The sequence below is a fragment of the Ahaetulla prasina genome, chromosome 1, assembly GCF_028640845.1.
Source record: "Ahaetulla prasina isolate Xishuangbanna chromosome 1, ASM2864084v1, whole genome shotgun sequence".
NCBI classification, from domain to species: domain Eukaryota; kingdom Metazoa; phylum Chordata; class Lepidosauria; order Squamata; family Colubridae; genus Ahaetulla; species Ahaetulla prasina.
This window is the reverse complement of record NC_080539.1, coordinates 277304555-277329245: the sequence shown is the minus strand read 5'-3', so window position 1 is coordinate 277329245 and position 24691 is coordinate 277304555. Positions and strand designations below refer to the sequence as shown.

General features: G+C 37.8%; 1 protein-coding gene across 1 annotated transcript in view; it reads left to right on the top strand.

The window, feature by feature from the left end:
- Positions 1-24691, top strand: part of KIAA1549L (KIAA1549 like) — a 129374-nt gene that overhangs the window by 4238 nt on the left and 100445 nt on the right. Inside the window, exons 3-10 of the mRNA XM_058160589.1 lie at positions 1253-1365; positions 2558-2777; positions 5116-5249; positions 8304-8466; positions 12950-13009; positions 15019-15170; positions 18428-18599; positions 22809-22972. Coding sequence (XP_058016572.1) covers positions 1253-1365; positions 2558-2777; positions 5116-5249; positions 8304-8466; positions 12950-13009; positions 15019-15170; positions 18428-18599; positions 22809-22972 — 1178 coding nt within the window. The remainder of the gene's footprint in view (positions 1-1252; positions 1366-2557; positions 2778-5115; positions 5250-8303; positions 8467-12949; positions 13010-15018; positions 15171-18427; positions 18600-22808; positions 22973-24691) is intronic.

The window sequence follows — 24691 nt, the reverse complement described above, 5'->3', positions numbered from 1 at the left end:
GAACTGTCCAACAGAGATTTTACAAACATACATGGGATAATGTGCTGGTTTATTCATCAAGCTTAAGACCTATATAGCTGATGTTACTGCCTCATTCCAACCATCAACTTTCTTTTAGCTGACACTAGACTTGGAATCATATTGATAAGGATTCAAAGACATAGGTCTTTAATAAGTAAGGTATTACAAGAATTATAGAACCGGTTAAGAATGGGTTTCAGCTCAGTATAAAATATAAACCCCATTGTTAATAAATTCAATATTTATTATTTCTGACTCTTTCCCCCACCCATGTATTGTTGGTGGCTTGAGATCTCCTTCTTCAAGGAGCAGTTTTCACCTGTCCTCTTAACTTTAGTCTGTTTGGTTCTGATCTTGCCAGAAGTCTAATACCTTCCTAATGTATAAGCTTATTAGGAAGATCCTAATTTGAACTGTATGAGAAGCATGCCTTCCCATGATTATGGGTAGGATTTGGGAATTGGGAACATTGTGTTTCTAGATGGGAAATTGTGTCTTTGATTCTAGGCTTCTGTTTGAACATACTATTACCTCTGTTCCTGTGGATAATCTATGCCTGGAGATAAAGGATGGGACCAGCTAGGGAACATTGATTTCCTGAACCTCCGGATTCCACAAATGGCATTTTCTAAGGTGCTGGCAATATCAAGATCTGCTTAATTCCCTTGTATTGTCCTCTTCTTCCTCCAAGGCAGTCTTTCTCAAGCTGGCTCCTAGATTTCTGAGAGTTGCAGTACATTTGGAGAGTTCCAGAATAGGAGAGGTTGTTCTGAGGTCATACCACCAGATATTCTATTCAGGAGAGCATTTGATGAAATGGATCCAGAACAATTACAAAATTGGAATCATGTATTAAAGCCAATTTTATTAAAGGGCCAAAATAAGGAGAGAAGACTTTGTCATCAAGTAGCAAATTTGGAAACTTTATGAGAAGCTGCAGATTCTTCTAGGACAGAAATATTGCTCTAAGAAACGTTTATCAATAAGGATTTCTAATTATTTAATTATGATGACATAGTTGCTTTTGTTGATTTAAAAGATTAACAATTAATGGTCTTTGACTGTAAATAATAATCTTTACCTGAGTTCAAGTTTACAGTACTGAATGTAAATTCCCTTGCAGAATTCAGTTTGTTTATAAATTATATGGCCAGGCATTGTGATTTGGAAAAAAATATAGAGAAAGTGAACAAAGGATACTTGTAAATAAATACACATCTTTACATTCTAGTATTGTTTCTGAATACAAGAAGACTGCTGCTGAGTGGCTCCTTGAAACAAAATGTCACTAAAGGTCTCACCCTGGCATTGCGTCAAGCTTTCAATCAAAATGTCAATGCACAAGTAAGCAAGTTTGGTGTCTGTTTTATAATCAGATTAAGGACACAAGCTAAGGGTTATTTTTTTTTTAACATCTTTGTGAAAATGTATAGAATTGGCAGAATTGTTGTGAATTACAAATACGAAAGCAAACTATTTTTATTTACCAGTTTCTTTTAGGATATACTTCCTTGGTTTTAGGCAGAGAAGAGCAGGAGCTTTGATCATTAAGATTGAAAAATCTGGGCATTTTGCAATGAGCAATTTCTGGTTGGAAATGCAGTGTCCGGAATGGAACATGCAACTTATTCCAGTGGAATGGGACTTCTATTATTTTAGATATATTTTTAGCTAACAATTAACCAGTGGAATGGCTTGCCTTCAGAATTTGTGATTGCTCCATCACTGGAGGCTTTTAAGAAGAGATTGGACAGTTATTTGTCTGAAATGATGTAGGGTCTCCTGCTTGAATATGGAGTTGGGCCAGAAAACCTCCAAGGTCTCTTCTAACTTTGTTCTTCAGTTAAGGTCAGTTAATTTGTAGAAGAGGCAATAGATCTATCTGAAAAAGGGGACCAACATACAAAATTTACTTCCAGAATGTTTAAGGAGATACAATAGAGAGCTATTACTGTTATTAAGATGTTCTCTGGTTTACATAATACTTTGGTTTCTACAACTTTAGTATCCCTTCCATTGTTGTTTTTCCTTTATTCCAAAAGAATAGTGGCTTGTATGGATTTGTAAATTGCATAGTTAGTATTCCATTCCAATGTTCCAGTGTCTTGAAAGGCAAGCTCTTAATTCATATTTGATATAGTATAACATAGAACCAAGAAACGTAACATATGTATTTTGCTATAACAGCTTGTATTTTTCCAAGACACTGTAACTGGTGTAGAGTTTAGTAAAGACTAATGAATACTAAATTAGTCAACAAAGAGAATAATCCATTTGAAGTAAATCAGGTCACCTAAGGTCAAGTGCTTTTCACTTTATGTTTATTCTTCAGTGAGTCGGTTAATCTAACAAAACATTTTTAATTATTCATAATTTTATTGAAAGGGAAGTTTTGTCTTGATCATTTCTTTGAGATGAACAGTTTAATCTTTTTAGTTCCTTGAACAGAAGAGTCATCCAGTTCACTTAGTGACCTGAATCAAAACTCTTAATTGTAAAGAATATGAAATGCATATTTATCTCTTTTATTTTTCAGATAGAAATTCTGGAACAATCAAACAATGTGACAGTTGGTTACTATGTTACTCAGGACAGACTCGTTTTCATACCTGCTGTGGTTATTGAAATGCTAATTGCTTATGGTGTTACTAATGCCACTTTAGATATTAGGAAACATGTGCCAAATCTTCATTCTGTTGCTGTCTTAGCCTTGCCATGGAACCCATTGCCAGCTTATCATTTTCAGCTGAAAACAGGTAAATTTTCTCTGATGTACAATCTCAAAGGTAATAGGGTTATATCTGTTAGTACAGCTACAAATTTCAGTATTAGAACAGGAAGTAAAAAGGTCTTTGTACCCAAGGTTCTTCTAAATTGGAGTGGGGAACTGAACTTGGCCCCAAAGACACTGTGCTCCAGTAATCAAAATGTATTAGAAGTGGGTATTCCTCCCTTCCCTGTTCAAAGCTTGTTCTTCTGTCAGATACTAGTTGAGAACAATTGGGTCAATATGCCCCTTGAAAATTAAGAGAGTGGCATTTAATTAGATAAAATTAGCTATTTTAATTGTAACAATGAATTAGCTAATAGAATTGCTTAAATCTGTTTTAAACTACTAGGTCTGAAGCAACAAAGCACACTTTTTATATGTGTTACAACATTTGATTTTTGTTATTCCTTTAACTGTATCACTCTATTTTCCTGTTCTTTAAAAAAGCTTTTAACACTCTTCAAAAAGGTTCACAGAATGGTTAACAAATACCACTATTAAAAGTATCTGTTCTACATTTATCATCTAAAAACATGACACAGAAAGCAAAAGAGTTAAAGAGGAAGGAGGGAAAAAATCCAAACAATGGTACTGGTTGTATCTATCATAATTAGTTGGATTGGAATTGATTTACTTAAAACAGAAACATAATGCTTCATATTACTAGTATTACTAAGGTTATGACAACCATTGGGAGTGGAATTGCCATCGCTAAGAGATGTGGTTATAAAGTGTGATATCACATGATGACATCACATAGCAACAGCAATCCCAGGCAGCCCTGGTTGCCATTGTAACTTCAAGACATACAAGTCATTAAGCAGGGAGAGGCAGGATTCTCAGGTAAAGAGCATGGGGGTTGTCGTGTCCCACTCCTCCGCTGACGAACGGGTCAGGGAAATCCGAATCAGGCTTGCCTCTGCAGCTCTGCCCAAAGTCCTAGCAAAGTCCTCAGAGCAGGCAGGAGACCGGTAAGTGACTTCAGCAAGATAAGTTCGACTTTGCCTGACTCAGAGACTGCCAGAAAGCAGATCCTTTATATAGGCCATGGGGTGTGGCTCCATGACTCAGCACTCATTAAGGCCTGCCCCTCCCTTCCTTCTGTTGCCTCCGCCTATCCAATCTTCTGATGCGAGGGTCACTCCAATCAGCTGTTGGAAGTAAACTTTCCTCAGGCTCACATGCTGTGGAGGAGGGGGAGGGGTCTAGCTGCTCCGTTTGCCTGGGCATGGAGCCAGGGCTGGGGCCGGGGGATGCTCCCTCCTCTGCAGCCTACTTGGGCATGGAGCCAGGGCTGGGACCGGGAGGTGCCCCCTCCTCTGCAGCTTGTCTGGGCATGGAGCCAGGACTGGGGCCGGGAGGCATACATTCCTCCGTGTTCGGGAGCAGATAAGCAGACCCCGGCTGCAGTGAGAGCGGACAAGACACAACAGGGGTGCTGTGGGGGATGGTTGACACAGGTTGCATGCAAGTTGTGAAAGGGCGGGCATAGGCTGTGTGTAAGTCAGGGAAGGCTGAAGGAGGACCGGCAGAGGCTGTGGGCTGATGGGGAGTACTGCAGGCTGGACAAAAAGTGGGAGCAACTTGTGACTTTCTCTGCTGGCTTCTCCATTGACTTTACTTGTGGAGAGCCAGAAGGGAAGTTTGCAAATGGTGATTATGTGACACAGATTCCTGTGACTTTGTAATCACAAACTGGGCACTTGAGTACTTGGACCATGATCATGTGATTGTGGGGCTGCTGCCGCAGCCAGGATTTTGAGGACTGGCCACGGCAGCATTTATTCAGTACTGCCATAATTTCAAACAGTCACTGAACAAATGATTGTTAAGCAAGATATACTTGTACTATATATTTAATGCTCCATTTTCATGCCATAGAATGAAATCTTGTGCAGTGAATTTTGTTCCATTAATTTAGAGGTAAGTTTTGAATTCAGTGGGCTTAATCCTGATCAGTGTGAATGTGGCTGACCTTGTCTGGGCTTGAAGTTAAGCTGGGAGAGCTCCATAAAATGTCAGGCTGGGTAGGGTAGTAAAATCCTAGGAAATCCTAGAAGAAAGAAATGGCCAACCACTTCAGTACTGTTGCAAGAAGACTACCTGATTGTATTGATGAAGTCATCAGGATAAAGTCATCTTAATAAAAAGACTTCAATGGAAAATGGATGCGTTGGACGTTATTTCAGGGGACATATTACTTGGAAGCTTGACAAAAGGTTTGACTTGAAGAGACTTTGTTCTTCAAGATATGTGTAGAGTTGCAAGTTTTAACAAGGCAGAGAATATATATTCACTAAATGCAGTGGCTCTTGTTCATCTAGAATTACAGTTTGTGGATGAATCAGACAACATACAATCATGCAGATTTGTTCAGACAATGGAACAAAGATTGCAGAGGGCGTTTCAAGATGCTGAGAAGAAGGTCTTGAATACCACTAGCAAATTAAATGTTCAGGTAAAAATTCTTATCTTTATCAAATTATTACTCAGTACAACAGGTGAAGATTCTTTCAAGGTCTTATTTTTATCATATTGTTGTCAGTATAGTTGAAAGGCCGATATAAATATATTTTATTATTACCATTTATTAAGAGAAAATTCCTGATTCATATGATGGCAATTGTAATTTATTATTCATTTATTTTATTAACATCCGTTTATTGTCATTATTCATTTATTTAATAGGTTTATATGCTGCCCTTTTTTTTTTGTACAGGAGCTCTTTCTACCTATTTTGGTCTGAGAGAGTATGACCAGCCCAGTAAGTTATCCCAGTGAGATTTCATGGTTGAGAGTGGACCAGACTCTAAGTCTCCCTATTTCTTGGCTAATACCTAAACCACTGCATATATGCATGGAATCTTACTTCCATGTTTATATAAACATATACAAGGGCAGCTATTCTTACAAAATTGCATTTCATTTCTATAATCTCTCATACTTCTCCGTTCAATATGCCACTTTCTTTGGAGCCAAAGGAATACTGTTGGTGGATTTCAAGGAATACTGTGTGTGTCTGCTCTGACAAACAGAATTTGAGATGTTGAGGTGGACTTTGTATTAAAAAAAGGATTGAGAAATTTGTTTATCCTCTCTGCAATTATTTATCTGCTAAGCAGTTTGCATGAATGAATGTTGATGATGGATTGGATGCCTGGTTTTTCTTGGTTTTCTTTTGTTCGTGTTTATTACTTTCAGCCTCCCAGGGTTGTGTTCTACAAGATGGGTGGCTATATAAATGTTTTAAATGAATGAATGAATGAGTGAATGAATGAATGAGTTAGCTAGCTGTTGTAGGACTCCCATGCACAGTAATTAGCAACGACAGGATTCATCTCAAACAGGACCAAAATCCTGTTCAGTATCTGCAAAACCAATTGAATTGTGTTAACTGGCCAGTTCACAAAGCAGAAGGCACCAGTTAAAGTGAATACAGTCTGGTTCCACATTTAAAAGCAGTTAAATTGTATGAATAATGGATCTTAACCAGAGGTGGTATTCAGCAGTTTCTGACCAGTTCTGGAGAACCGGTAGTGGAAATTTTGAGTAGTTTGGAGAACCAGTAAATACCATCTCTGTCTGGCCCCTCCCCCATCTATTTTCTGCCTCTCAAGTCCCAGCTGATTGGGAGGAAATGGGGATTTTGCAGTATCCTTCCCCTGGAGTGGGGAGGGAATGGAGATTTTACAGCATCCTTCTCCTGCCATGCCCACCAAGCCATGCTATGCCCACAGAACCGATAGTAAAAAAAATTGAATCCCACCATTGATCTTAACCGCTTATTTGTAGTTATTATTGAAAGATTACTTAAGAATATAAGTGGTAAAACTTACTGGCTGCATTTCTCAGATGCTGTAAAACTAAACCAGTTACTTTTATTTTATGGATATTGGAATCTTTTAAAAGCTATAACTAACTAAAAGATATGTGCCATCATAATTCTTTTTTCCCCTAAAACCACCTACTGATTGCTGAAGGAATCTTACATCAATGTGTGTTACTAAATGGAGCAATGACAGAATTCAATAATCATTTCAAACATTTTTCCAAGTTTTATATTCAGTTAATTATATACTCACTTCCAGATATGTAGTCATATTCTATATAGTGAGTGGTAAAAATCAAAATAAAGTTTGATAGGATCCTTTCTAGTTGACTAGTCATGCCAGAAATCCACAGGGACATGCCAAAGGAAAGAAGTGTCAAAAATTTGGCTTGATAAGCTTGACTGGCAGAAGTGAACTGTTTACTTTGTGTAGAAAGAGTATGAATCATATACAGTAATTACTTTATGAAAAAAATCTTGAATTCAGAACAAGAAATTATTTATTTGGCATCTGAATAATTTTTATGTGAGCAAACTGATCTATATTATTATCAGTTTGAACTTTTAACACCTTTTAGTATCATATAAATATGTTCCTTTTTTAATATAATTTAATGGGTCTTAGAACAATATACGCTCAAAGCAGATAGAACAAGAGGCCATCAATGAACAAGAGTGATAGGAGTGATTGGATCTGATACCTGTATATTCCCTCCCTTATGATATTTTTGTCTTCATCAGTACAGAATCTCGTAATATCATCTTCCTATCATAGATGAGATCTTTATCTCATTGTATTAAATCTGTTTTGAGTTTTCTTACATTTAGAATGTGCCTGTAAGCAAAAATTTGTTTGCATGATGCACAGCATATTTTGGGGGCTTTTTTTAAACTAATAGAGATGAGGAAGAGTTATGTGTGCTCTTTTGCTTCTTCTTTGAGCATCAAGAAAGGATGGCAGTCTTGTCTGCCCCAGATGTTTGCTGCAGGTCTGTGCAATTAGACTTGCATAATATGCACTGAAAGCATGTGGTAAACTTTGTGGGCATAACGTTACTTTGTTGAAAATGGCATTACCATGAAGACAAGACACATTTCCCATTTGAACTTCCTCCACTCCCTATTTGTTTTAATGGAAGACACCTGAATGAAATATTGTCTCCCCCATGCATGGAACATGCCATTTTTACTTCTCCTGCTTGTTCCCTCTCCCGTTTCCCCCCAGCTCTACTTTCCATAGTATACAATTGGTTTTAATTTATATAGTTGATAGCCCTGCATATTAGATGGGTGGGCAAAACTATAAGAACAAATGAGATTTGAATGTTTTGAATGCTCAGCTCTTAAAAGTTAAAAATGGAGCAGAATCAAACATAACAACAGAAATGTTACCATTTTCTTTCATATATAGAGGCAAATGGCCCATCATTATATATATAAAGAATGTGTTTCCAAGATGAATTTTTGTTTGTGAAATAGAAATATTCTTTTCTACTGCCTCTTGGGTTGGTTGCATTGTTTATCTAAAGAGTGGAAATACATGGGCGCATGTGTCTTTTATAGTAATAGCATGATTAACATTTACCTTTGATCTTTGCACTAATGTAATAATACATGGAAAGAGCAATAAATCAAAATGAATTTATCCACTCTCTCCCTATTGCAATTGTTTTATTTTTTCAGATCCTGAACACATCAAATGTGTCTCAGGCTGTCACTCTGTTTTACGTGGTGAGAAATGAAAGTACAGTCTTAAATGGCACAGTTTCAAGCAACCTTCTTAATCAGCTTTCAGCAGAACTGGTGGGATTCTATCTTACTTTCCCACCATTAACTATTGCTGAAGGTAAGTCGTCTTTATATTACTCCCTATTTTATTGTTCTATTTTTATTTTATTAAAAAAAGTTAAAATACACATTCAAAAAAATTCAAAAGTTTATTTTTAAAAAAAGAAAGCAGAAAACATAAAACAAACAAAACATTAAAATGCATTGGAAAAAAAACCTAACACATATACACATATTATCCTTCCTAGTTGAATACAGATTAATATATTACAACAATATTAGTTTCTCACCCCTTATGAAACAGCCCCCCCCATTTTTAAACTACTAAATCTATTTGCAAGTTATTAGCCTGTCATCCATATACTATATTAATGACCAAATAGTTAACAACAACAACAACAACAATAAAAAAGGTAAAATTAAAATTTCAAAGCCCTCTCTTTGGAACTGTTATTGTAATCCAGGGATCCTGAATCTGTTGGGAACCGGGCCACCAAAATGGTGGGTGACAGGGGTGGGTTCTAATTTTTTTTACTACCGGTTCTGTGGGCGTGGCTTATTTTGTGGGCATGGCTTGATGGTCATGTGACAATGGGTGTAGCTTGATGGTCATATGACTGGGTAGGCGTGGCCAACTCAATGTCTCTCATGTCAAGGGGTACCTCACCTGGCCCCTCCCCGCCCAGCCATTCCTTGTCATACCCAGCCTCAACGTATCTATAGTTCTGCAAAAATGTTGTTCACCTTTTTTCAACTTTATTATCTACATACTATAGATCAGGGGTCTCCAAACTTGGCCACTTTAAGACTTATGGACTTCAACTCCCAGAATTCCTCAGCCAGCTTTGCTGTCTTAAAGTGGCCAAGGTTAGAGACCTCTGCTATAGATGTACTTTCATGGACCACTGAAAGGAGGAAATGGCTCACATGCTTTGCCCAAGAGTGTGATAGGCAACAGTCTTTTAAGGGGCTGCTAGAAAGAAGGGAGGGGAGTATTTTTCAAAGCACCAGAAGGCAAAACAAGAAGCAATGGATGGAAACTCAACAAAGAGAGAAGCAACTTAAAACTAAGGACAAACTTCCTGACAGTGTGAACCTATATAGGTTTCAGTCATAATTTCACATATAAAATAGCCATTCATGTAATACAACCTGCATATTGTTCAAAAAATCATTAGTATTATGGCTGATGTTTGCCAGCAAGCCTAAAATCCCCATTCCCTCCCCACTCCAGGGGAAGGTTACTTCAAAATCCCCATTTCCTCCCCACCCCACTAATCTCTTCTGGGAAGGAATCAAACTCCTCTCTCTTCATTTCCCAAATAAAATATCCCAGATAATTAAGGAATAATCAAGCTGCTAGCAAGGAACCTGCCTGGAATTCCATATTCCTGCCAGCTGCATAAAGGAAACTTTGTAAGCAGAAAACAGCTTCAGATAATATAAAGTGGAAGCCGGAAGTTCGGCTCCATTTACAAGCAGGCAGAAAACTCACTCAAGACCGGATACTTCACAATGGAAATCGCCCAAACCTTTTTAGAAACACAAAGCCCATGTTGCACAAACCCCAAAACTTCAAAAACATCGAACCATATAAGAATTCCTCCTCTTATCCAATTTGTTGTTCAGCTGACCCAGAAAGGAGCTTCCAGCTCTGTCAATTTAAAATGACAGCATTTCCCCCCCTCCTTCTTCTTTGCCAAGTGATCTCCTGGCTGAGAAGCCAGTTCGGAGGCTTCTTGGCTTCTCAATTTAAAGGGACGGTGTCTTGGGTTTTTTTTCCCTCTTCTTCGACAAGTGAGTCTTAATTTTTTCCTTCTAGCCGATCAGCTGGGAGTTGGGAGGCAGCAATAGGTTGGGGGTGGGGCCAGGCAGAATTTTTACTACCGGTTCACCAAACTACTCAAAATGTTTACTACTGGTTCTTGCGAACTGGGGAGAATCGGTAGCAACCCACTACGGGTAGGTTAACATGTGAAACTTCATTTGTGGATGTGTGGGAATTAGGTTGTGCGCACTGCCGCCCATCCATGGAACCAAAAAGGGACCCCCTGTTGTAATTAACTCGTAGAAAATTTACCAAGGCATCTATCTCAAGTTGGCCCAAAAGATAACAGTCATCCATTCCGGATCAAATATCTATGTTCTTCACATTGTCCTAATACTTGGTAATCATTCATATCAAATGAGGTTTCAGGAGGTGATAATGAGGTTGTTGGTCTTGGCTAATCCCATAAAGCCAAGGAGGGTAGGACTTCATTTGTTTTTCAGATAATAACAAAAAATAGTAGAGCTGCAGGCTAGATTTTTAAAAAGGTGTTCTGGGGAAAGGAGCAATTCATATTCATATGCTGCCATGACATGGATATGGAGAGAATCAAAAAAATCACTGGGAGTTCAGCTCAAGAACATATTTAATAATAACTGATAGGCTATTTGGAAATATTTAGTATTTAAGAACCATTGATTTAATTTGCTTCAGATAACAAATGTTAGTTTACTTTGCCAACCATCTTTCCTTAAAAGGGAATATGGGGAAAACCTCTGTTTATAATGCATCTGAAAAGAAATACTGAAGGGGCTTAATAAAATTAAGTAGTACCAGTTCCCCAGACTACTTTCCAAAGTATATTATGAGGTCATGAAATGATTAGTGACTTTGCTGGCAACCAAATTTTTATAAACATTGAACAATAGATTTAAAAGAACAATAAAAGTAAAGGTAAAGGTTCCCCACGCACATATGTGCTAGTCGTTCCCGACTCTAGGGGGTAGTGCTCATCTCCGTTTCAAAGCCGAAGAGCCAGCGCTGTCCGAAGACGTCTCTGTGGTCATGTGCCAGCATGACTAAACGCCAAAGGCACACGAAATGCTGTTATCTTCCCACCAAAGGTGACCCCTATTTTTTCTACTTGCATTTTTTACATGCTTTCAAACTGCTAGGTTGGCAGAAACTGGGACAAGTAATGGGAGCTCATCCCATTATGCGGCGCTAGGGATTCGAACCGCTGAACTGCCGACCTTTCGATTGACAAGCTCAGCGTATTAGCCACTGAGCCACCGCGTCCCTCAAAAGAACAATATGCATAGTCTAATCAAGTGACTTACTTCGTTACAAAATATACTTTGAGTTGAATCCATTTCTGTTCATTTGTTGATGGAACAAATTTTTCCTACTCTTTCAACATTATATACACCAAGAGGGGTTTTATCTTAAACTTGGCACTGAGAAAGAATCTTTCAGAAATTATACCTTTTCATGTTTCTTTTCATTATATTGCAGCCGTCTTCTGTTCTTTCACATAATTACTTTTTTTTGCTTTTTTGCTGTGTTGTCTCATAAATCTGAAGAGCATGAAAGGTTCATGATTTCTCTTCTGTAAATATCAATCTAGAAAGAGCTTATTAATTTGCTACTGCATAATTTTAATTTATTGGTAAAGGCACGGAGCATTTTCATACTGTCATTTCCCTTTAGGCTGTAAAATCTCCTTCATACATGATTTAAAAAGTCATAAATAGAATAAAATTGCAGCAATGAAATTTACTTTTGATAATTGATTGCTCAAAAAAATATGTTTCTCCTTATATGGCATATGTGTATGTCGGCACATCATTATACCTGTCTTTTAAATTAAAATGCTGTTAATGTTGTATTAATGAATGAATTAGCATTTATTTTGGATTATCTGTATGGATATGTATTGTTATATATAGTTATGGGTCTGTTGACTGTGCACATCAGCTTTAACCAATCCAGTTTGCAATTTTCATCTTCCCCAGCATGGCCAAAACATGTGGGTGGTACCAATTTGGAAAATTGCATATTGTTTGTATTATAATCTGCCCCCAATCTTGAAGAGCTCTTTGTGCTCTTCAGTTGCTTCTGAAGGAGAAAACTCCCAACTCCAAAAGATTCCTTTAAGAAGAAAGCCAATTTAAGAGAAGGAAACTATTTTCCTGATTGGCCTCTGGACATGATTTCCCCTGACTTCTGTTGTCTCTGCCCACATCTGGATGAATAGGCTAGCTAACTTTTTTGTAACCCTTTGAACTGGTTTTGAAGTGGATTTTTCCCACCTTCACCATAATCACATCTTAGTTGTCTTTTATTTTTTACAGTTACCCAAAACCCTATTAGCAAATTCTGAAGGGAATTATGACTTCAGTTTAAATGTCAGATAGGAGTAGCAATAAATTACATGTGGGGCTTGATTTCCAAAGAACACCAACTCATATATATATTTTCAATATATATTTTCTCTGGTGCACAATTTATAATGTAACCTTATAAAACTTATTTGGAAAGTATAGATGATCTGTGTGATTTTCCCTTTGTATATGAGCTTGACGATCTGATTCTGGAGCTTATTGAGACATTTAGAAATAAGGAATACTTGCATGCAGGGATTCCTGGTAAGAAAACAAAACTGACATTTTGCAGAATAAACTTTTGGCACAGCCACAAGAAAAAAAGACAATTTGGAAAATGTGAAGCTAGTTGAGTATTTGATTGCTTTGTTTCCTGTTTTATTTTAAAGCACTGGAATATCCAAATCTCGATACTTCAGAAGCAACTAGAGATTACTGGGTGATTACAGGTAAAGAGTTATTTTTTTTAAGACAGCATTTTCCTAATGAGAGAATCCTGACATTGTGAGGTTGACATTGTTAAAATGAGTGTGATATCTGCATTTTTAGGTGACTTCGTAAAGTATTAAATAGTCTGAGACTTCTTCAAATTATTGCCTTATTCAGTTAGTTCTTTGAAAAAAACAACTATGAATTTCAAATCCAAAAGGTTTACAAGTTTCATGACCCTTAACAAAAATAACGAGGTATACAAAGTGTTGATTTATAAATACCTACTGGCCATATATACATCTGGCTGTCTCATAGCAACATACTTGCACTGTTCCTCTCAGCATGCATATAAGAAGGGTTGATTTTCTCCTGCTAGCTCTCCTTTTTCAACAACCTGCCCCCTACATACCAAACAATTCTACCAGTGAGATTAATTTCCTAATAAAATCCAATTTTTCTAAAGGAATAAAAGACACATTCTTGGAAAAATGCAAGTGGAGTTTATTTTTTTCCCCATTTCGTTTTTGCTAAATCCTAGAACACAGTAGTTAAAACATGAACATTCTTAGTATGGATGGTTAACTATGCAAGTTGCATATTTTCTCTGCTTCAGAAAGTAAGAATATGGAACAGTAATTTTTTCTGCAATGCAACTGTGCTACGGCACAATTCATTCATGTTGCAGTTTTTTTGGAGAAAGGTGGAACTTTCTAAATCTGCAGGTTTTGTACAGCTGTGCTTTGGTTTAAATTACTTCCACAGAGAACATTTATCTCCTGAATTGAAACAAATACTTTGTTATGTAGTTGATTACTTCCAATTTGTTTGGGCTGCAGCATAAGTAGAAACCAGTAATTTCTTGGAGGGACAAATATTTCTTGTGTTTCTGTGATTCCCAGTGTAAATCTAATGGAATCCCTGTTCTCCATTTCTCAATAAATAAGCTACAGCTGTGTTTCTCTGGTCTTTTAAAGATTTTTTTTCTTTTTTGTCACTTTCAAGTGTTGTGTGTTTTTTTTAATGTACAATATTCAATATAGCATAGGAAATGTTCATGTGTGCAGGTACTGTTTGTTATTTCACAGTGACCTTTAACAATTGTGATTACTCAAGAGAACATTTTGTCCATATTTATATGATCATTTTTAACATGGCAATTCATTTTTTATTGTAATTGTCATCTGTTCATAATTTATAAGGGTGGTCTTCACATGAAAATCAATATTTAAAACATATATTTAACAATAATCAAAGTAAAACGATGCTAATAAAACAACTATTTAACCTTTTAGAGTACAAGTGTAAAAATATATAAGCTTCTAATTGTCAGTCCTGGAAGCCATCTTTTACTTTGGATCTTTCAGGGCTACCACATTTAGTGCTGTGGAAAACTGGGAGGGGGAATTGTGTGGAGTTGGGGAGATATCTAGCCATAATAACATTCTTTTCTCTGAGAGTCAAGGACATCCTGCTCTGTACCTGGAGTGGTGTGACTGGGAGGCATCTCCAGTTGGGACGGTGCATTGATTGGACCATATGATGGACATGTGGGTGCTGGGGCAGGGACTTGGACTTTCTTTTGGGTGGGAAAAACCTGGAAGCTTTCAGATTCGGGTTTTCCCAGATGTGCCAGTATGACATCTCTAATAAAATGGAACTTTGAGGAACTTCTAGCCTTCGAGTCTTCTTTCGTTGGAGGTATTACTTGGAACCCTGACACTAATAATAAGAACAGCTATAAAATGGTATAAACTAATGTCCACAATAGGATTTGTGGAATGTGCTTCCAAGTCATTTTTCAAGAAAAACATTTTACAAATACGTTGCAGGATTAAGATATATTTTAACAACCAATTAAAGGTCACACAGTACTTGTACACATGTACAAGCCCTATGCTGGATTGAATATTGTACATAAAAAAACCCACAGAACCCTTGAAAGTGTTGAAAGAAAAACATTTTTAAGCATATATGTTTATATATCTAGCTCACTGCTGCAGTATGTATTTTCCTTCTATTTTTGTAGTTTTACTGGGAGTTGACATTACATTGCTGGGGGTGAATAACCAAAGTTTTGCAAGACTCATGGAGCAACGTTTAGCACCACTGTTCATGATGTCTCATCAACAAGAAAGACGATTTAAACGAGCCACTACTATTGGCAGCTTTACTGTGCAGGTAGAGACAAGAATTAAAGACAATTCTTAAGTTTCTCCCTCTTTTGCAGTATTTTGGGAAATATCAACCAGAAACTTCATATTCTGGTGAAGATTATGGGAAATTAAGGTTTTTCTGTTCATTTTTATTACAAATTTTGGTAGGTTAAAATTAGAACAACTCACAGTTGTTTTTCTTCAGCTCTTTGTTTGAAAATGAGACATGTGAAAATATTTCAGGTTTTAGATAGATAGATACAGATTGATCTATCTATCTATCTATCTATCTATCTATCTATCTATCTATCTATCTATCTATCTATCTATCTATCTATCTATCTATCTATCTCTGTTCTACTGAATGTTTGGTTGCTAATGGGAGAGATTTTTATACCAAAGTTTTCTGTTTTATGTAGGTAATATGAAATATTGTAGCAAATACATTAATGTACCTATAGCACACATGAATAAAGGTATTCCAGGTTTGGGGGAGGACTTTCCCCAATTACTGTTCCCCTCCATTAGTTAGTTATCTGATTTGTACATGGTTGCATAAAAAGAAAATCTAAGAGCAAGATTTTGTTATTTGGTGTGTGAACCTAGGTGTCTGATCCAATGAGGGTTGCGAAGCGTTCCTACGTTTCCTCCCTCATTGCGTCGGCAGATAACCGCCCGGCCGCCCTGTTTCGGGTGACCCGCTCTCTCCTTCAACAGGAGGGGCGGGAGGACCCCCTACAAGGGCGTGCCGAGGAGTTTAACGGTTATCTATACGACAAAATCGTTCAGCTTCGGGACGGATTGGATCAAAATTGGGTAGATCCAGGCGAGGGTTCTGAGGCCCGTCTTGTTGAGGTGGTTTGGGATGACTTTGATCCTGTGACTCCCGAGGACATGGACAGGTTGCTGGGTAGGCTGAACGCCACCACATGTTTACTGGATCCGTGTCCCTCCTGGTTAGTACTGGCTACTCAGGAGGTGACGCGAGGCTGGCTCCAGGGGATTACAAATGCTTCTTTGCGGGAGGGGGTCTTTCCCGCGGCCTTGAAAGAGGCAGTGGTGAGACCCTCCTCAAGCCTTCCCTGGACCCAGCTGTTTTAGGGAACTACCGGCCAGTCTCCAATCTTCGCTTCACGGCGAAGGTTGTTGAGAGTGTGGTGGCATGTCAGCTACCCCAGTACCTGGATGAAGCTGTCTATCTAGACCCGTTCCAGTCCGGCTTCCGGCCCCGATACAATCTGGAGACAGCTTTGGTCGCACTGGTGGATGATCTCTGGAGGCCAGGGATAGGGGTTATTCCTCTGCCCTGGTCCTATTAGATCTCTCAGCGGCTTTTGATACCATCGACCATGGTATCCTGCTGCGCCGGTTGGAGGGGTTGGGAGTGGGAGGCACCGTTTATCGGTGGTTCTCCTCCTACCTCTCTGATCGGACGCAGACGGTGTTGACAGGGGGGCAGAGATCGACTCCAAGGTGCCTCATGTGTGGGGTGCCGCAGGGGTCGATTCTCTCACCCCTCCTGTTCAACATCTATATGAAGCCGCTGGGTGAGATCATCAGTGGCTTTGGGGTGAGATATCAACTGTACGCTGATGATACCCAGCTGTACTTTTCCACCCCGGGCCACCCCAGTGAAGCTGTCGAAGTGCTGTCCCGGTGTCTGGAGGCCGTACGGGTCTGGATGGGGAGGAACAGGCTCAAACTTAATCCCTCCAAGACGGAGTGGCTGTGGATGCCGGCACCTCGGTACAGTCAGCTGCAGATGCGGCTGTCTGTCGGGGGTGAATCATTGGCCCCGATGGAGAAGGTACGCAACTTGGGCGTGCTCCTGGATGGTCGGTTGTCCTTTGAAGACCATTTGGCAACCGTCTCCAGGAGAGCATTTTACCAGGTTCGCCTGATCCGCCAGTTGCATCCCTTCCTGGACCGGGATGCCTTATGCACAGTCACTCATGCTCTCGTTACCTCTCGCCTGGACTACTGCAATGCTCTCTACATGGGGCTCCCCTTGAAGAGCACCCGGAGACTTCAGCTAGTTCAGAACGCGGCTGCGCGGGTTATTGAGGGAGCGTCTCGGAGCTCCCATATAACACCTATCCTCGCAGACTGCACTGGCTACCTGTTGTTTTCGGGTGCGCTTCAAGGTATTGGTTACCACCTTTAAAGCGCTCCATGGCTTAGGACCGGGCTATCTACGGGACCGTCTACTGCGGCTTCTATCTCCCATCGTCCGATGCGTTCCCACAGAGAGGGACTCCTCAGGGTGCCGTCAGCCAAACAGTGTCGACTGGCGGCCCCAGGAGGGCCTTCTCTGTGGGGCTCACCCTGTGGAACGAACTTCCCTCGGACTTCGACAATTACCTGACCTTAGGACCTTTCGCCGCGAACTTAAAACTTATTTATTCCGTATGGCTGGACTAGCCTGATTCTTATTTTTATTGGATGGGTTTTTAAAATTCTGTGATTTTATGGGGAAGTACGTTTTTAATATTTTGGGCATTTAAATTAGTTTTTTAAGGGATGTTTTTAATTATTGTATGTATGTATATTTTATCTGCCTGTTCACCGCCCTGAGTCCTTCGGGAGAAGGGCGGTATACAAATTAAAATATTATTATTATTTATTATTATTATTATTTTGATTGGAGCAGACTTTATGAATCACCAAGAAGCTGGAATCACTCAGATTAATTTAGTACCTAGAAACTGAAATACAAGAGGAATGCAAATAAATTTGTGAACATAGATCAAGTGACTTTCATAAATAACAAGACAACAGTGAAAGTTCTGCTTATCCTGACAAGTGAAAAGACTAAGCCTACAGTGCAAATCCTGGCGTTTAGTAGATTTATACTCCTATGTCAGGAGTATAAAGTATAAAGAGTATAAATGATAGAAGACAAATTTTGTATGTTTATTTTTGGTTCATCCATTTGTCTCAATAAATGAACTAATCTAGCCAGGTTTTGTTTGTGAGCTTTCTGCCAAGGAAATCAATTCCTGAACAAAGAGTTAGTGTCTGGAATACTGAGATTTGTAGCTAGCCCTGTCTATGTATAACTTGTCAGTATGGGATACAAACAAGTTCCCAGTGGTATTTCTGAACTAAATAACTTCCTTCTGAATATTCATGAATATTGCAGATTTAATTGAAAATTTAATTTAAATTTACAAGCCTATTTACAAATTAATGTTGTCTTTTGCAGGATATAGACATGAACATATTAACATTACAGATGTAATTGCTTTCTATGATCTTTATTTGTGTGTGTGTGTTTTTAAGATGGTAAAAATGCAGCGAATTCCAGGTCCCCGGGAGCCTGCTGAATTGACTTACTATACTTTATACAATGGGAAACCTTTGTTGGGCACAATAGCTGCTAAACGTTTGACTACGGTTGATTCACAAAGGATGGCCTTGACCCTAGGATATGTTGTTCAAGTACAAGCTGATCGTAAGAAATATTTTCTTTGCTTCCCCCTTCCTCTTTTAGATGTCTAATTATAATTCTTATGATTGTTATGAAAATGTAAGAAAAACCTTCTAGTGCCCAGGCTTATTAAAAATGTTATCTTCTGTAGTTGCTTATTAGTTGCTTTTTTCTCTTTGAATACTATATCACATTCTTTAGAACAATATCATATGGAAGAGCTTTTTGATAATGTAGGATGTATGCATAAATACGTATGTGATTATATTATTTGTGAGATTATAATTTACACTGACCCTTTGGTTTATAGGAAGTGTAAACATGCCATAATGATAGCCTAGGTGAAGAATTAACAGAAATCTTAGATTCAGTATGTTTCAATGCAGTAAATGTGACATGGACTGTACAAATATATTAGTCTTAGTTTTGGATTGCACAGTGTACTTTCAACCTGTTTAGTGACTTCTTGCCTGCTGCCTGTGTTGGGATTTTTGTTTTAGATTCATCTAATTTTTAAGAAATTGATAGATGAGAAGCTGCATGCTGTCATAGTTGGTAATAAAAGATATATGGTTTATATAACAACAACATTCCATATCCTGGTCATTTCTTAGAAGTCAGCTTGTGTGTTTGGATTGTCAACCTCTTGTCTTACTGAAGCAAGAGATGAATGATTTTGAGAACCTATATATCTTCTTTGCTCTTTCCTTTATTTAAGCAAGCAAGAAAGCAAGCAACCTATATCTACCCTAGATTTTTCTGTAACTTTTTGTTATGCACAAAGTGAAATGGTGTAATGAATGGTTAAGATAAACTAGAGTGTGAAATTGTTTGAATTTGATATCTTGTCTTTGCTTATTTGGAAACTGTGAGGAGTATATAGATAACTGAATAACCTATTACAGTACTTGCTGGTATAAAGGAGGATAAAGTGGCTGAATAAAACAGATCAATATCTGAGCTTGTTAAGCTAAGATTCTAATACTCTGAAATAGGTCAACGTATCTTCTCCAGAGCAAGGTGTTTTTAAATTACAGTTAAGCATTGGTTGTTTATCTATAGTTTTGCAAGACTGAAATTATGTTTATTAATTGTAGAAAAAGAAAGAAGTGTATGATAAATTATTCTAACATTGCAGATAATTTCTATGTTTATTTCCACATATTACAATGTATTCTAGATTGCAGAATATAATGTATTCTGGAATGCATTCAGTTAGTATTGTAGAGTTTGTACCAGGAAAAATAATAAACTCCGACACAAATGAGAATTAAATAATTGCTCACTAATATGTTCTCACATTGGACCCAGTAGAAATGGGAACTGCTTTATATAAAATAGACTATTGAGCTAAGTATTATTTATGCAGACAGATAATAGCTCACCCAAACTCCTTTTGCATACCTGTGTATTGATTTTTTTTTTACAGTAGTGTTAGCGCTTGGCTAAACTACATATGTTTGGTACTTTTTATGTATTTATGTATTTTTATGTAATTAGGACTATTATATTTTCAGAGGTTTGGAGCTGGTTTTCATAATAGTTGAAAACAGTAAGGTAATAAAAAAATAGAAAACTAATATGTTCTACCATCTCTATAGACGTTAAGTGCAGGTAAAACCCATTTCAAATCAATTGGGGAATAGAAATATTGTGAGAACATCTGCATATAATAGTTTAGCGTTTTTTTAGTTTACGACTATTGATTTCAGAGTACATAGGGAAGCTGAATAAACGGAAAAAATATGCATCCTTGTTTCATAGATCACTGAGTAAAGAAATCCCTTAGTTCTGTGAGCCTTAATCTCAGCTAGTGATTAACAGATTAAAAGAGTTGGAAGGAACCTTGTAGGTCATCTAGTCCAACCCCCCCCCCCCCAAGCCAGGAGACCCTTCACCATTTCTGACAAATGGCAGTCCAATCTCTCTCTTTTTTTTTTTGCATTTATATCCCGCCCTTCTCCGAAGACTCAGGGCGGCTTACACTGTGTTAAGCAATAGTCTTCATCCATTTGTATATTATATACAAAGTCAACTTATTGCCCCCAACAATCTGGGTCCTCATTTTACCTACCTTATAAAGGATGGAAGGCTGAGTCAACCTTGGGCCTGGTGGGACTTGAACCTGCAATAATTGCAAGCAGCTGCTTTTAATAACAGGCCTCCAGTGATGAAGCTCCCACAACTTTCAAAGGCAAGCTGTTCCATTTGTTGATTGTTCTCACTGTCAGAAAATTTCTTCTTATTTCTAGGTTGAATCTCTCCTTGATCAGTTTCTGTCCATTATTCATTTTCTGACCTTCAGGTGCCTTTGAAAATAGCTTGATCCCTTTCTCTCTGTGGCAGCCCCTCAAATATTGAAACACTGCTATCATGTCTCCCCTGGTCCTTCTCTTCACTAGACTAGTCGTGCCCAGTTCCTGTAAATGTTCTTCATATGTTTTAGTCTCCAGTCCCCTAATCATCCTGGTTGCTCTTCTCTGCACTTTTTCTAGAGTCTCAACATTTTTTCCATAGTGTGGTGACCAAAACTGGATGTGGTACTCCAAGTGTGGTCTTGCTAAGGCTTTCTAGATTGGTATTAGTACCTCACTTGATCTTGATTGCATCCCTCTGTTAATGCAGTTTAGGATTGCATTGGCTTTTTTGGCTGCTGCTGCACACTGCTGGTTCATATTTAGCTGGATGTCCATTAAGACTCCAAGATCTCTCTCACAGCTAATACTATTAAGCCTAGTTTCAGTCTATATGTGTACTTTCGTTTTTTCTTGCCTAAGTGTAAGATTTTACTTTTCTCTACATTGAATTTCATTCTGTTAGATAAGGCCCAGTGTTCAAGCCTGTCAAGATCCATCTGGATCTTGAACCTATCTTCTATTTTGTTATTATTCCTGCCAGTTTAGTATCATCTGCAAATTTCCTAAGTTCCCCTTCTATTCCCTCATCTAAATCGTTTATGAAGATATTGAAAAATACTGGGCCTAAGATGGAACCTTGTGGTACCCGACTGCTTACTTCCTTCCATGTAGACGTAGACCTATTGAGGACTACTCATTGAATTCAGTTTGTCTGCCAGTTACCAATCCATCTGGTGGTGATGCTATCAGTCCCACTTTTTTCTAGCTTACCATGAAGTAGGTTGTGGTCTGCTTTGTCAAATGCTTTGCTGAAGTCTAAGTACTGTATTTTTTGGACTATAAGATGCTCTGGACTATAAGACACACCTAGCTTTTGGGGAGGAAAACAAGGAAAAAAAATCTTGCCTCTGCCTCCCTCCAGCATCCATCCGGTATTCATCTGGCCTGTTCGCTATGACCTGTTCCCTGTGACCAGTTTGCCGCAGCCCGTTCACCGCGGCCCATTTGCCACAGCCCATTTGCCACCGCTGTCATCTGTTCACTGTGGCCTATTTGCCGCAGCCCATTTGGTATGGCCCACTCGACCACTTTAGTTCAAAAAGAAGCCCAAAGGTATGTTTTGAATATCAGTGTACAATATTCCCCATTTTTAGGTGCTAAGACCAGTTTCAGACTGGTTGCTTATTTGTCAAATATCTTCATGTCGAAGCAGCAGTGACTGCTACTCTGGGCAGAATTAATACGATGCCATAAATGATTTTATTTAAATGAATAATGATAAATTATCATTAAAATTATTAACGATTAATGATTTAATCATTAAAAATTAATGAATAGATCATTAATTTAATAAATCATTACATTAATGATTTAATGAATTTACAACAGCAGAGAGATTTTAATTTTAAAATTACATTAGATTGATAGCCTTTAACAATCGAAGACTCATGCACGCATTCTTGTAATATATTCTAGATTTATAACCTGGTAGTCCTATGCTGGTTTTTTTGTATAAATGTCTAAATAAAACTGATGCTGTTGAATATAATTGTGTGTGAGGGGCAATCTATTTCTTCGCGATAGAGCATAGTTGGTATGCTTAGGGAAAACCTCCTGTCAGAGATTTTCAGTTGACATAGGAGAAATAGAAATTTTTTTTTTTGACTGAACAAATAGACTAGCCTTTTCTAAACTGACATTCCCCTGATGCATTGTGAGACTAGCACCAAGAATTTATAGTCCCAGTTCATCTGGAAGAATTTTAGATTGGAGAAGGCTAGAAAAAAAATTTATTCAGTCAAGTGGATCATTGCTCTGATTCATTACAGGTAAACGTTATAAGTTTATTTCTTTCCTTTTCTCTTAATGTATGCAGCTGTAGTTAAAAACCCACCCAACAATTTATGGATCATTGCAGCAGTGTTGGCTCCCATAGCAGTCGTTACGGTCATCATCCTTATCATCACAGCTGTGCTATGCAGGAAGAACAAAAATGACTTCAAGACAGACACCATGATGAACTTGCCACAAAGAGCCAAGGTAGGCTATTTTCATCCTGGGCTCAGGCATATGAATTTGTTTCTTCAGACTTATGTTCTTCATCCATGTGTGCAAGATGAGTTAATTGTGCTGTGTTTAGACAAGTTTTACGAAGGCATTAATCTGTGTTCAAAGACAGATTGAAACCATCCCTACTGACAGGAACTAGCAGGATTGAGATCTGAAAAGGCACCACTTGTTTTTGGTAATTGGGTGAAAATGAAGTAAATATAGGCTTGTTCAGTCTCCCTGATTCATAGTAAGAACTCTATATTTTATCCTGTGTCCTTTCATTCCAAATAAAAGAGAAAGGTATTTTTTACTTAATTTCCATGTCATTAGAACTGGAAGCAGTGCTAAACTTCAGAGTTCCTCAACTCACCCCACTCCCCACCAGTGGTCACTCAGAGAATTGCAAGTAATAAGCGATATCACATGGACTTGTATGTCAAGACTATTAAGTCTCATTAAAACACCTTTTCATTCTGTTTTTTTTTTACTTTACAAGTGAATTTTGTAATAAGGAGATAGGCATGTACATGGCATCAGATACTTGTTTTATTTATTTCTGCATCAAAATTACGGTTGAGTAAGTTAGTTTCATTTACTGACCAGAAGCAAAGCGTATTTTGTTTTTGTGGGAAGGATGATGCTATTACTTCGGTATTTAAAACTATAAAGGCTGGAAAAAAATTTTTGTGTGTGTAATTAAGTAAACATATAGATGCTATCCAACATACATGATTCAGATTCCATCACCCACAAAATATCATGTGGTGACTTGTCAACTTTCTTTGCCTTTCTAGTTCCCTAAAACTGCATGTTATTCAATTGGAGTAACCTAAAAATATATTAATATCTATGTTCTACAATCTAAAACTATAAATAAACCCAGAATATTAGGATAGCATGGTTGCAAAGAAATATAGACATTTATTCATTTATTGAGTCAGCATGTCAAACCAAGCTGGTTCCATCATTCCAAAATCATGGAGAAAATCTGCTGTTCAATATCTAGATTCATATTGTGGATTTCAGATTCTGAAGGAAGTGCTTTTTAATATCTGTCTTAATTGAATTTAGGGCAGTTGGTCTCCTTTTCCTAAAAAAATCTTCAATAGTTATTAAAATAATTTAATGTCATAATAAAGTCATTATTCTGTCATAATAATAATTCTGTCATAATAATACAATTACATTTGTATAATACAAAGATTGAGGTTAAAATATGACTGCAGTTTTTATTTTATTTTAATAAAGAAATAGTAGAACTATTTAGTAGAAGACAAAATAGCTTAATTAGATTGAGACTATTTTTAGTTATTACTATCTTAAGTAATTGTTATAAAGTTTCAGAAACATGACATTTGAACAAATGCTGGGGAAATCAGTAATTCCCTTCTCCCTCAACATATTGTGACTTTACAGTGATATACAGTGATCTATTTAATATTATCTTTTGAGTATCAAAATATATTGTAATTGGAGGATGTAAGAGCTTTGACCCCCTTCATGGATTACTGCCTTGTTGTGGCAAAGGGGCTTGCGTAGCTCAATGAAGCTATGAGCTATGCCATGCAGGGACACCCAAGACGGACAGATCATAGCAGAGAGTTCTGACAAAACATGATCCACTAAAGAAGGAAATGGCAACCCACTCCAGTATCTTTGCCATGAAAACCCCATGGACAGTACCAAAAGGAAAAAAGATATGACCCC